The sequence below is a fragment of the Bubalus kerabau genome, chromosome 13 (genome assembly GCF_029407905.1).
Source record: "Bubalus kerabau isolate K-KA32 ecotype Philippines breed swamp buffalo chromosome 13, PCC_UOA_SB_1v2, whole genome shotgun sequence".
NCBI classification, from domain to species: domain Eukaryota; kingdom Metazoa; phylum Chordata; class Mammalia; order Artiodactyla; family Bovidae; genus Bubalus; species Bubalus kerabau.
Window position 1 is genome coordinate 76,096,181 of NC_073636.1, and position 13,957 is coordinate 76,110,137.

At 48.5% G+C, this 13,957-nt stretch overlaps 1 protein-coding gene and 1 pseudogene across 1 annotated transcript; one reads left to right on the forward strand and one right to left on the reverse strand.

Moving 5' to 3' along the window:
• The first annotated feature begins 1,228 nt into the window (after positions 1-1,228).
• On the forward strand, positions 1,229-3,459 carry LOC129625249 (protein FAM210B, mitochondrial-like; annotated as a pseudogene).
• Positions 3,460-8,652: 5,193 nt separating this feature from the next.
• Positions 8,653-12,650, reverse strand: TP53RK (TP53 regulating kinase). Its single transcript, XM_055545176.1, has 2 exons — positions 12,161-12,650; positions 8,653-9,684 (listed from the first exon to the last, which is right to left on the reverse strand). The coding sequence occupies exons 1-2, from the start codon at positions 12,441-12,443 to the stop codon at positions 9,206-9,208; spliced, it is 762 nt and encodes a 253-aa protein (XP_055401151.1). The 5' UTR covers positions 12,444-12,650; the 3' UTR covers positions 8,653-9,205.
• Between the last annotated feature and the right edge of the window lie 1,307 nt (positions 12,651-13,957).

A 13,957-nucleotide genomic window follows, 5' to 3' on the forward strand; every position in this document is an offset into this window, starting at 1 on the left:
ACATTCCCTCTGTATAAAATCCCCTGTGCTGTTTCCTTCACAGCATGACTCACCATTTGAAATTCTTCCTAGATGAAGCCCCGTGAGAACAAGGAATCCAGATCACGCCCTGCCATGGTCCCAGTGCCTGGGACATAGCAGAGGCTCAGTCAACTGTTGAATAGTTGAACATGCTTTAAGTCACTGTATTGTATTACTGTGAACATCAATCAAAATCATGCCTATCATTCATTCAACAAATATGAATTGAGTGCGTCCTGTGTACAGGCATCATTCTGGGTGCTGGGACAACAGCAGGGATCAAATGAAACAAAAGTCTCTGCCCTCACAGAGCATTTGTTTTGGCAGCTCTATAGCAAGATGCGTGCGTGAAATACGCAGCATTATATTCAGCATCACGTGGTGTTTAGCACTGTGAAGAAATATAAAGCAGGGGAGGGGAGAGTCTTCTGAGGGGTGTATGGGCACCAGTCTCCTCACTCTGCCCGCACAGAAGGTGTGCCCCCCATTCCCCTCCCTGAGCCCCGTGGTACCATGGTCAGCATCTCAGTGGGACACTTGGTCGAAGCCTCTGCAGCTCCAAGAGCAATATTGGCTTTGAAGCCAGGCCCAGCAGGTGGGGTCGAGGCTGGGGTTGGGATAAGTCAGCCCTTGAGATGCCCTGGAGGGAGGGGCTCACGCGGCTTGACCACTCAGGGCCTTTCTTCACTGTGGGGAAAGTGGCAGGCGATGGACTCCCCTGGCCTGGAGCTGCAACCAACCCTGGATTCTGGGCCATCCCCTGACCCCCTCTATCTCAGGCAGAGAGCCAAGGTTTACAAACATCCGGAGGCCTTTGATCGGCACCAAACCCCCCAAGGGTTCTGTTTTTTGTTCTAAGCTGCAGGCCAGGACCCTACTCTGCTTTGCCTCCAGCAGGGAAGACTGTGGGTAGGTGGGGTGTGTGTGTGTGTGTGTGTGTGTGTGTGTTTGACAGAGTGGTAGGAAAGTACACTGGCTCCTTGATTTTTTTTTCTCCAACATCTAGGCTGGGCTTGTATGAGGGAATTTAATTCAGTAAATGTTTACCAAGCACCCACTACCTTCCAGGCACCAGTGCAAAAACCAGGGCTGGAGCAACAAAGCAAACACCACCTTGGCCCCCAGAGTGGCCAAGAGGCAAACGAGCAAGTGAATGGAAATGGGAGCAGGTGCTCGTGAATGGGTTGGAGACAAAGCTGGGGAGGCAATGGGGCACCTTCTGCACAGGATCCTCCTGGAAGACCAAGTGGAGTCTGGGAGAGACTGGAAGGAAGCGAAGGCGGTGGCCACGTGAGGATGTGTGAGGAACAGTGTGGCAGGCAAAGGGAACAGCAAGTACAGTGGCCCCGAGTCATTGGAAGACAATTCCTCCAATGACTGCCTATTGGAAGAACTGCGTGACTGACCCAAGTAAGAAGAGGGGGTCAGGAAGGCAACAGGGTGAGGGTGGGGGCAGGTGGGTCTCTGGCCCTGAGGGAGGTGGCAACTCTGGAGTATTTTGGACAGAGGAATGAATGACATGATATCAATTGGCCTTGAACAGGATTCCCTAGGCTGCTGTGTGGGAACAAGACCAAAGCGGGTGAGGCAGAAGCAGGGAGTGTGGTGAGGAGACGGCCAAAATGGTTCAAACAAAAGAGGAGAAGGTCCAAATAACAGGATGTAGGTTTTGTGGCGGGGGTGGGGTGTGCTGGGTCGGGGGGCAGGAGCTAATTTCTGTGTTCTCATGAATAGGATTTACTTTTGCTAGCCACTGTATATTCATAATTTCTGGCAGATCCCCTGAAGAAGTGAATGGCTACCCACTTAATATTTGTGCCTGGAGAATTTCATGGACAGAGCAGCCTGGTGGGCTACTGTCCATGGGATTGCAAGGAGCTGGACACAACAGAGCAACTAACACTTTCACTTTTTTTTTCCAAGAGAAAGATTCATTTATTCTAAGTGTACGTGCAGTTGGATGAAGCTTTACAACAAATCCACCCAAGTAACCAGTGTCAAGACGGAGAAATGGAACTTACCCCCCTCCCCGCAGAAGCCCCCAGAAGCCTGTTGCATGTCTCTACCCCTCCTCCAAGGGAAGCCACTCTCCCAGCTTCCTGATTATATTCTGGAAGTAAAGCTAAGAGGATTCACTGCTGGGTTGGGGAACGGGGTGTGAGGATGAGAGAGAGGAGTCAAGGGGAGTCATTTCCTATGAGGTGAAGCTAGGTGGGAGCAGAGGCCAAGGGCTGGAACCAGGTGTTTTTTTTTTTTTTGAACAGACTTCATTTGGAGCTGCTTGTGCAATCCCTGGAAAAAGATAAGAGACCAGTTTATCTGGGGGCTGCAAATTCAATACTTACAGGGATGAGCAGCATGAGGGGGAGAAGGTCTGCAAGTAAGAAATGTTTCACTCTCCTCTTAACTGCATCATGGGAAGAGCAGGATGAGCATGGGGATAAATCATGACCAGCAGCCAGCCTCAGAGCCAAGAGGCAATAGGGCAGGGTGAGGACTGGGGTAAGCTGGCACGCACAAGCCCTCCCCACTCAAAAGGGGAAGTGCTGAAATGTGGGTCCAGTGTGGCTGGATCTCCTGACGCTGTTTCCAGAGAAGTCAGATATCTGGATGTTGCTATGAAACCATCCTAATCATTTAACACTGGCAACCAAAAAAACAAACACTCCATGGACCCATCAAACATGTCTACAGGTACAACAACCAGTCTGATCCAGATGAGAACCTTCATTTTACAGATGGGGAAACGGAGGGCCAGAGAAGTCTGGGATTTTTCCTAAATTCAGAGAGGAAGTTAGTAGAGAGATGGGCCAGGCGCTGAGTGGGCCGGATCTCAGGCCACTGGTTTAACCTCGTTCACCACTGCATTTAAATGTAGGCATTGTTCACACAGCGGGCAGCTGCACAGGCACCCATGCCAGGCTGCGCAACATGGCTGGGCTGCTGCGCTGCTGAGTCTTGTGGGCAAAGCAAGTGCCCAGCTCCAGTCTTGCGCCACCTGGCTCCTGGGCACCACTGCCCCTTTTGGGAACTGCCATGGCCACCAGGACCCCAGCAAAGCCACTGTGACAACAGGAGGCAACATCAACAGCACAGAGGAGAAAAAGCAAAGCAAGTCGCAGCAGCTGAAAGACTTTTCAAAAATATGGTGCTCTTGGCGTGTCGCTGCACACTGGAATCTCATTAATCTCCTGGGGCATGTCTTACATGGTTGTTTCAAGTAGTGCAGGCATGTCAGCCATCCTGCTCAAACTCGGGTTTAAAGAGTCACTGGTCCAGTCAAAAATGGTAGCCGGCACGAGCCCCTTCGTGGTAGCGTAGGCCATCCACTCACACACACCCATGAGGATCAGCGTTACCTTAGTTTCCTGGCCCTTGACTGTCAGATATTTTCAGAAAGTGAGAATTTTTAAATTCCCTCCAGCTGCAAAGCCTTGATGAACTCTTCAACTGCGGACCTGAAAACCTACTTCTTTTAAATGACACATTTTGGATTGGCTTTATTAATTTAATTAATTAAGGATGTAGGTTTTGGCGGGGGCAAGGGCTAATTGCTGTGTTCTTGTGAACAGGATTTACTTTTGCTAGTAAAAATTCAGGGTTTCAAATCACTGTAATTTTTTTGGGGGGGGGGGCTTTATTAGTTTTGGTAATGCCATTCATCACAGGGCTTGTCTGCATAATTGAAAATGTCAGCAAAACACCACCGATGAGTTGTCATCTCAAACAAACTGTCAGCTAGGAAATGTTCTTCTGGAAGACCATTGCTCAGGGTCTGCCTGCAAAAGCCTCAGGGTTTTAACCTTTGCTCAAGTTCTTAACGGACAATGGTTCATCAAGCTGGTTTTTAAAATTCTCTTTCCTCCAGTATTTGTTGTCAGGCTGCCTGCAGCTTAGTGTGCAATATTGTGCAAAACAGCTACCAGTGCTACAATTAATGAAGCAGAATTTAAGGCTTCACAATATGTAATCAGGATCTAAATTAGCATCAACACTTTGACATCCATTACACTTGTTTGAGGGGAAAGAAAAACAAATATTTCTGGTATGTTTCATTAATCCCCCCAAACACCTTCAAATCTGGACATGATGGGGCCTGCCTCAGCTGGTTTTTCCCAAATTTCATTAAAGTAGGTCAGAATCATTTGTCTCTGTTCAGGTAAAATAGGAAACTTCGTCCAATACTAATGGCATCAGTTGGCTTTGGACACCTGGGTCCTCAGAGCAATGTGGATACTGCACTTATATGGAAAGCTGAGGCAACCCTGGCCTAACCGACTCCATCTCAGACTTCAGACATTCCACAACTATTGTCACAAAGTTTACATTGTGTTGCTACTTATATTTTTTGAGTTAAAATTACATATTAAAAAAAAAAAAGATTCTGTGTCATTCTCTAAAATAGGAAAATTACTAGCAGTTGCTGTAAATGGGAGGCAAGTGCGAAATAAGAATACAAGCCCAGGAGGGGCTGAACCAGTTTATCAGCTAAAGGGGGTGTGACCCAAGGCCCCTTGCTCTCTGAGAGGGACATTCCTTAAGAATAGAAATCCAAGCACACAGACCCAAATTGAGACTTTCTCTTGAAATAGTCAGGAGCAGGCAAAGGAAAAGGAATTCCTCCCATGGGCTTCAACATCAGTGACCGCTGTGACCAGGTTCCTGCAGGGCTGTTAGGGTAACCAGTTTGCCCTGCCACCATGCATGAGGACTTGTGTTTATCTTATCTGGCTCCCAGATTTATTTTTATTTTGGGGGGCTTGATTAACTGCATTTGTGACAATAAGAAAACTAAAGGAACTATAAACTGATCAACCTGGTTTTACTGAGATCTGACTATCTACAGTTTCCTAGTTAGCCCATAAAAAACCCTTATCAGTTATTTCAGTTAACTTTTATAAGAATCTTTGTGGGACAAATTCTCCACTTTCAAGATCTCTAAAGTGGATCCGTTATACCCCTGCCCCCATAAAGCAATTAAAGTGAAAGTGGAAGTCGCTCAGTAGAGTCTGACTCTTTGTGACCCCATGGGCTACACAGTCCACGGACTTCTCCAGGCCAGAATGCTGGAGTGGGTAGCCTTTTCCCTTCTCCAGGGGATCTTGCCAACCCAGGGATTGAACCCAGGTCTCCCGCATTGCAGCCAGATTCCTTACCAGCTGAGCCACAAGGGAAGCCCAAGGACAGGGTGAGTAGTCTATCCCTTCTCCAGCGGATCTTCCTGACCCTGGAATCAAACCGGGCTCTCCTGCATTGAGGGTGGATTCTTTACCAACTGAGCTATCACCAAAAGGTTTTAGATGGCATCATCGACTCAATGGACATGAATCTGAGCAAACTTCAGGAGACAGTGACAGATAGGGAAGCCTGGTGTGCTGCAGTCCACGGGGTTGCAAAGAGTTGGACATGACTTAGTGACTGAACAATAGGTTTTAGCAATTTAAGTTGGAGCTGCCTTTCTGGGGTCTAATTCCAAGGACACATATACACAGCAGAGCCAGACGGTGACACCAGTGGCAGGTAATTCCTCTCGAGGACAGGACTGGCGCTTTTGTGTTGCTGTCTTTATGCAAACAGTTGGCTTTGGGTTCCTAACCACCTTCCACAAGGAGCCTCCCTACCATTCAGATCCCAAGTAATGCCTCTGCAAAAAAGCCGACAGGAATTCCTACAGGTTTAAGGGCTTAAATCTCAAACTTTGATTCTGTGTTTGGAGAAATGGGAGTGGACTGAAAGGGCAAGCAGGAAAACAAATTACCATACCAAACAGCTATTTGTTCAAGGCATAGTTCTCTTCTAAGCCCCGACTCCTACGGCCAGTGGTCAAAACACAACAGAGTAACTGGAGAGTAAAGTAAAAGGGTTAGTCGCGCAGTCGTGTCCAACTCTTTGGAACCCCATGGGCTCTAGCCTGCCAGGCTCCTCTGTCCGTGGAATTTTCCAGGCACGAATACTGGAGTGGGCTGTCATTTCCTTCTGAGAAGAGGAAGTCAAAAGATAAGGGAACTAGAGCATTAAGTGAATTCTTCAGCAAAGTGTACAAATCACTTGTAAATTTACATTGCTTTCACGGAACTAGGGGAATAAAACTGATGATCCATTTAAAAAATGTAATAAAGAAATATAAAGCAGACATTGTTGATGGGGGTGTGTTGGAGTCAGAACTTAGAATTCTCATACTCCTCTCACCTTCTATAAGAAGCAAAATCTTTCCCCAGAGCAAACTTCAAAGCTTTTCTCTTGTGTCTTATTGGCCAGAAAAAGGTCACACACACACCCCTATCTCAGGGACTGAGCTTAACTTTCCTGGAGCCACCTGCACCTAGTAAATACCTGGACAAATCGAGGAACTGTCCACAAGGATTAAGGGGGTTGGCTTTTAGGAGGCAACAGACAATGTCTGGCACAACCTCTACTGTACAGGCTGATGACTCTGGGCAAGGTGTTTCGTGCAAAGATCAGGAAATGGATGCTGGGGGGCGAGGGCAGAAACAGTAATGAATTTGCTCTGCCCCTTTTACAGTGAGGAAGGGAGGCAGGAAGGGTAGAAGTTTAACTTCTTTGCACCCAGAATGACAGAAACTTGCGACCTCTGGTGGCAAAGGAGAGCCACTCTACTGGGTTCAGGGAAAGGGGAATTGAGTCCTTTGGGATTGCAGGGCCCTGAACTCAGGACAAAAGAGGAGATTCCTAGTTCCCAAAAAGAGGGTTGGGGGCAGGCCCTTATAAGGACATGGGCACTCACTTAGTCAGGGTCTCCATCGGTTGGTGACGGCGGGGTTAGGAGTTAAGGATGAGTGCAAGGCCAGAGCAGTGCTTGCCTAGGGTCCCCAAGACTCAGTAACTGAGACAAATATTTTAATGCGATATTTTAAACAAATCAACCTGGCAAACTATGGGCCACAACCAGGCACTTGTTTAAAGGAAATCGTATGGGAAGCGGCATCAGGATCCAGGCTGACTCCTCAGTTACAGCAGAGACTACAGCCCACGGGCCTTACCAGCGCGCCCACCTCCCTGAGGGCAGCTCAGACGGTTCAGGAGCACGCCTGCATGGGGCACTCGCCAGGCCGGGCTTGGGTAACTGCATTCCGTGGCCCATGGCCCAGCCAGTTCTCCAGATGTGGCTTGTGTCCTTTCTGCAGGACACCTCTATGTCAGCACCTTGCCCTGCTCTGCCACTCACTCGCTGTGTGACCTGGAGCAAGGCTGTTTCTCTGCGCCTCACTGCCTTCCCTTGAAGATGGGGCGATGTACACAAAAAACCTAACTGCTCAATACAGTTAACTGATGTTGTAAATGGGAGCTTGAATCCCAGCTCTGTCGCTTACTGTGATCCTAGCACATTATAGGCCACATTGCTCAGTGTTTCCTTATCTGTAAAACGGAGGTTTGAACCCCTGTCTGGGGGGCGGGGGATTCCAGGGGGAATTCACACAAGGCTGCTGGTGCTGTTGGCTTACTGATGCAAAGCACAGGCCATCCCCATGTGGACGTCGAGGGAGCTGGGACTGCAGAGCATTCCCTAGCCTGACCTCTGTGAGACACTGAACTAGGAGGAGAATCCACTGATCCCCCCAGGAAGGACTGTTCACCCTTGTTTCCCAGCCTGGATGAGGAAGAAGATGGAATGCTCCTCCTGGGAACAGGTAGACATCTCTCCAGTCTCTGGTTACCTCCTCCCCGCCTGCAGAGGCCAGTTTTTGCCTCCCTGTTGCTGCTGACACCTCCCCCAGCTGCTGGCCAGTGTGTCACGTGGCTTACCATCCACCCGTCGACCATCATCACAGGCTCAACCTTCTCGATGCTCTCTTGCCTTCACTCTGACTCCATACAGTCTTTCCTCTACTGATGCCATCCTTTCACAACACAAATCAGATGCTCCCTGTTTAAAACTTCCTGAGTTGCGTTAAGAAGAAAAACCCAACCTCATTGCCAGGCCCGGAATGACCCAGCGCTTACCCACTTCTCTGATTTCACTTCCTGCTTCTCCTTGCTCGGCTGCCAACCAGTCCCACTGGCCTTGCTGTCCCTTGAGGAAGTTCCTCCTTCACCAACTTGGTACACCATGCTCCATCCGCCATCTCTCGGTTCTCTGGCGCGTCTTAGCGCCAACGTCACTTCATCAGAGGCTTCTCTGACCACTCCCGCCCCTCGCCCCGCGACGCGCATTCCTCGCGGGCACCTGGGATCTCAGCATCCTTTACAGCCCTCATCACTGTCTGGAACTGTCTTAGGTACTTGGTTTGTTTCCCGAGTGGTCACGCCCCCTGTCTCCGGTGCCTGGCACACAGCGACACTAGGTATCTGCTGACCTAACGCCTGCACACATGGGTCAACCATTCCCCCCACGAGGCAGAGATTAGCCACATTAGCTGTACAGTACAGGAGACTGGGGAATGAGCCTGCAGTCTCGTTAAGAATAGTCATTGAAAAAATCATGGTCAGCCTCTGTGGCCTTGGAATTCTTTGAAAAACAGTGTGATATAATGCCAATACATAATGTAATAATTTAAAGACGTGTCAAAGCCAGCATCTCATTTCTTAAGGGATCAATGGAGTTAAGCAGCATTTTTCATTTTTACCATATTCTCAAAAAGAATTGTATTTCACACCAAAACCTAGTATGTACTGTTGTCTATATACACATTTGAAACAAGTTTCATTAAACAATATTTACAATACTACATATAATGCACTTTAACATTTTCTAATCTCTGATTCCATTTCATTTTTTAATATGCTGGTTGCATCCCACTGTACTGGTTTCAAGAGGAATATGTCATGAACACAACAACAAAAAGGCTGGGTTAGAGAGCTGATAAAGATACACTGCACCAGCTGAGGTTCTGTCCTTGTCTCACCAGAAGGACTGAAAAGTGGTTCAGTGTGGTTCACTGGTTCAGTATGTGGTTCAGCGTTTTGTAACGTCACGCCCTTCAATCTGAGGTGTACGCCTTACAACCGCAGAGAAAGCCTGAGATTTCTTCTGAATGCCCAGTTCTGCCAGACATATACAGAGTAAGTGAGAACAGCTAACAGCAGGTGATAATGCCTAACAAGCACAATCGCAGCACTTAAAATTACCCGACCATCTTTATTTAGGTAGGATCTCATATTCATAGCCTTCCTTCAAATGTACCGCGACCAGTGTCCTGCCTGTGGCTGTCACACAGAGATTCTTCTAGCCCACCATGGATCTCTTTCTCCCTCTGAGGCGCACCTCATCTAATTTTTTTAACACTGGTTTGGACTTTCTGGAGGAGGCGGAGTAGCTCTTCAGAAAGGCTTCAAACACAGTCTCGGTATTGGGATGGGTACTGAGGAAGGCCTTCTCTAGCACGTACAGGTCAACTCCCTTGTCTTCCGGAAGTGCTGAAACGAAGCTCAGCCCAAAGTCTATGAGTACAATGTTCAGCTGCTCCAGGGGGGGTTTCAGGAGCATGTTGGATGTGGTGAGATCACCATGAATGAGGTCTTCGTCGTGCATTCGAGCCAAAACCTGCCCGATGGTCCTGGCTAAGTGCAGGAGACTTTGGGGAGATTTTTCAGTCTCCAGAGTGGATTCAATATAATCTCGAACAGTCACTGAGCCTTCGATTTCTTCCATAAATAAGCAGTTGGAAGCATAGTCCACAAAAAAGACAACTGGGGCACATATTCCTGTAACCAAGATATAAGGGGTCATTGAATTAGATACTTTTTTCTTTCTTAATAGCTTAATTTTCTAGCTCAGTCAGAAAAATTTTCCAGTGTGTATCTGAATATTTTGGGAAAAAGATTTAGGAATGCTGCAGAATGGTACAGCTTTCCTTTTCTGGAAGTTTCTCCTGCCGGACTATGCTTAGACCACCCCAGCTAAGGTCAGCAAAGCCAGGGCTCCCTCCTCCCTTCTAGCCACTGTGATTGAACTTCATTTGTCATATTTGGGCTTCCCTGGTAGCTCAGCTCACCATGGAAGAATTCCATGGACTACAGTTCATGGGGTCGCAAAGAGTCAGACACAACTGAGTGATTTTCACTTTCCCTGTCATACTGCTGCTGCTGCTAAGTCACTTCAGTCGTGTCCGACTCTGTGCAACCCCATACACGGCAGCCCACCAGGCTCCCCCGTCCCTGGGATTCTCCAGGCAAGAACACTGGAGTGGGTTGCCATTTCCTTCTCCAATGCATGAAAGTGAAAAGTGAAAGTGGAGTCACTCAGTCATGTCCGACTCTTAGTGACCCCATGGACTGCAGCCCACCCGGCTCCTCCGTCCATGGGGTTTTCCAGGCAAGAGTACTGGAGTGGGGTGCCATTGCCTTCTCCGATACTTCTTCCCTAAAATACAAATCAAAGTAAACAGCCAGAAGGGTAAGCACCATGAGTTATGTGTTCAAACATATGAAAGCAGTTTCCTGACAAGGACATAAGCAGGAGACCAGGCAGCGTGCTGGCTTAGAGACGCATCTTTACAGAGAGGAAAGAAAGTGAAGTTGCTCAGTCGTGTCTGACTCTTTGTGACCCCGTGGACTGTAGCCTACCAGGCTTCTCCATCCATGGGATTCTCCAGGCAAGAATACTGGAGTGGGTTACCATTTCCTTCTCCAGGGGATCTTCGTGACCCAGGGATCGAACCCAGGTCTCCCGCATTGAAGGCAGACACTTTAACCTCTGAGCCACCAGGGAATACACAGAGGAAGGACAAGTTCAAATCCCAGCCCCCTTCCTTATTAACTGTGTATCTTTAAAGTCACATGCATTTCTCTAAGCCTCCATTTCTGCTTCTATAATATGAAAACAATACTACCAATAATCCAATGACTTCACTGAATTTGAAGATTCAATGACTCTTTACTGAATGTCAATCACACTCAAGACACTTCGAGATACTAGAGACAAATGTGCAGAGATACAGCAGAAAACAAAGCAACCGGGATCCCTGCCTAAGAGAACTTAGCTCCTGGAAAGGGTGAAAATAGGAAATATGAACGCATGCATAACTTGGCAAATCCAAGCAAAGGCACAGACAGTGTGCTTGTTGGCAACTGAATTTCTTCCAGATCTCCCAGCACCTAACAATGTCTTGGTGTACAGTAGATGCCTAAAAAATCACCAATGAAAGAAACAAAGGTAGAAAGTGTAAGTGAAAAGCCAGTGTTTCTGAGTCAGAGGGATAGGGGGTGAAAGCCTTACTAACTGTGTAACCTTGAGCAAGTTACTTCTCCCCTCTGAAATTTGTTTCTCAACAGAGGCAAAGGTTTATGGTCATGGTGCAAAATAGTGTTTAGTCAAGGCTACGGTTTTTCCCGTAGTCATGTACGGATGTGAGAGCTGGCCTATAAAGAAAGCTAAGCGCCAAAGAATTGATGCTTTTGAACTGTGGTGTTGGAGAAGATTCTTGAGAGTCCCTTGTATTGCAAGGAGATCCAACCAGTCCATCCCAAAGGAAATCAGTCCTGAATATTCATTGGAAGGACTGATGCTGAAGCTGAAACTCCAAAACTTTGGCCACCTGATGTGAAAAAATTGACTCATTTGAAAAGACACTGATACTGGGAAAGACTGAAGGCAGGAGGAGAAGGGGACAACAGAGAAAGAGGTGGTTGGATGGCATCACCGATTCGATGGACATGAGTTTGAGCAAGCTCCGGGAATTGGTGATGTGTAAGCCTGGCGTGCTGCAGTCCATGGGGTCGCAAAGATTCGGACACGACTGAACTGAACTAGACTGTGTGAACCCAGAGACCCTGGCTCCAGCGCAAGTACTTGTAACTACATCTGCTTCTTAAAAGTAACTAACAGTGATCAAAAGTTGAGATTGTACAGATGGGGAAACTGAGGCTCGGGGCAGTTAAAACACACGCTCAACGTTGAGTAAAGGTGGCAGAGTCGGGAACCGAACCAGGCGCCAAGAGCTCCGGGACGAATGCTCGTCGCTACAACGTCAAGTGGCTTCTTAAGAGTTAATGAAAGGAAAAGAAAGATGAAGACATTTCTTAATGGAAAGCCGTGAAGAAGGTACAAACGGAGAAACTGAGTCAAATCTCGCCCCCCCCCCCGACCCCCGACCCCGCAGCGCAGGGGAGCCCCTCACCTGCGTCGCCCGGGCCCCGTAGACTCGGGGGTCCCCCGCGTCCCCAAGCTGGGCCGTCTTACCTGCGCGGCGACAGCGGAGCAACGCCCGGGCCTCCTGCACCGTCCGCCGCCGGCTGAGCCGCGCTTCCAGCGTCGGGTGCCGGTAGCCCTTGGGGAAGCGGTGCTTCACCACGGCCGCGCGACCCTGGAAGCGGCCGCGAAACACGCGCGCCTCGGCGCCCTGTTTCACCAGCTCCAGGCCGCTTAGGAAGCGGCTGTTCCGTTCCCGGGCTGCGGCCAGCGCTTCGGCCGCGGGCGCCAGCTCCTCGTTCTGCTTAGCAGCAGCAGCGCCGGCCGCCGCCATGTTCGAGTTTCCGCGTCGCCGCTCGGAGCCCTTCGGCCGCCTCCGGAAACTGTCGGGGCTGCTTCGGCTCGCTCCGAAAGTTCTCGGACCTCTTCGGCCTCTCCAATGCCGACCCTTTTGCCGCGTGGAAGTGGTTCCTCCTCCCAACCTTTCGGCTCTTTTCTAAGCCTCCTGATCCCGCCCACTCGGCTCTTCGGCTATTTCCGTACACCCTCGGCAGCTCTCGGTGAGTCGCTCTTTCCACTTCTCGGCTCTTTCCGGAAGCCATTCGTGACTCTTGCGGTTGGCTTTGGTGGCGCCACCTCTCAGCTCTTCGGCTATTTCCGGAAAGCTTCGGCGTCTCTTTGAAAAACCTCTCGGAATCTGCTTTCAAGAATCTATCTGGATCCTGGGAAGTTGCACGTGACAGTCCCTGCGTTTCATGCATACACAGGGAAGGTAACCTTTTCAAACATCAGACCCTTTGTTTTGTACTAATGTGGTTTCCAGCACCTTTCTTCAGTTCAGCCTACTTGAAGCTCCTATAGAACCAATTCTATTTGGTTTGGAAAACCCAGTTTCCCAAGTTTGTAGTTTCATTATCATAATTCTTAGTGTCCATATGGTCATCTCCATGGTTCCCAAATCTGTCTGAACTGCTCTGTATGGTTGTTAGCATAACTGAGGCCATCTTGGGTCTGTACAGTTCCTTCTGTCCTTCTGCTCACCCTACCTATGGCTGTTCTGTGTAATAAATCTCTTCTCTGTCATCAGTGATTTTTAGGTCCAGGTGGCCTCTATGCTTTGTTAGCCTCCAAACGACGAAGACCTTTGCTGATGTAGTCTTGGTTCCTGCAAAAACTAGTTACCCATTCATAAATCTTGACTTAGGAATGCACTTCCTGTTTCCAAGCATGTACCCCTAAACCCTAGGTTAACTATAAAATTGTCCCAATGGCATCTTGAAGGTTCAAAGTGCAGCTGCAAATGCTTCTGGATCTCTGTCCACTTGATTCTACCCTGTAAGTTACCTTATAATAAACTTATCCGTTGATTATATGGAGCTGCCTGCCTTGTTTTCCATTCTCAAGATACCTTTTCAGTTTGGAGGGCACTTTTTGTTTCCTCCAATTTCCAACACCCTCCTTTGGAAAAATCCATTGTGCAAACATATTTAAAAGTCCCAGGCTTGCTATAGTCAGACTGGTTCTGACTTTTACCATAGGAAATCTAGTTTAAAATCTTTCAGTGGCTCCCTGTTGTGCTTCAGACAAAGACCCATGAGGTCCTGCATGGGGTCCTGTGTCCCTCTCGAAGATTCATCTCCCACCAAACTCTCCTTTGCTCTGGGATCTTCAACACATTTGCCTTCTCTCAGTCTCATTCTTGCCAGGCTCCCTCTTGCCATGGGGCCTTTGCAGCTGCTATTTCCCACATCGGAAGTGCTCTTCCTTCTCTTGGTTGCCTAAACTCCTCTAGGCATCTTTCCATTTCCAGCTCAAATGTTACTTCCTCAGGAAGCCCTCCCTGACTTC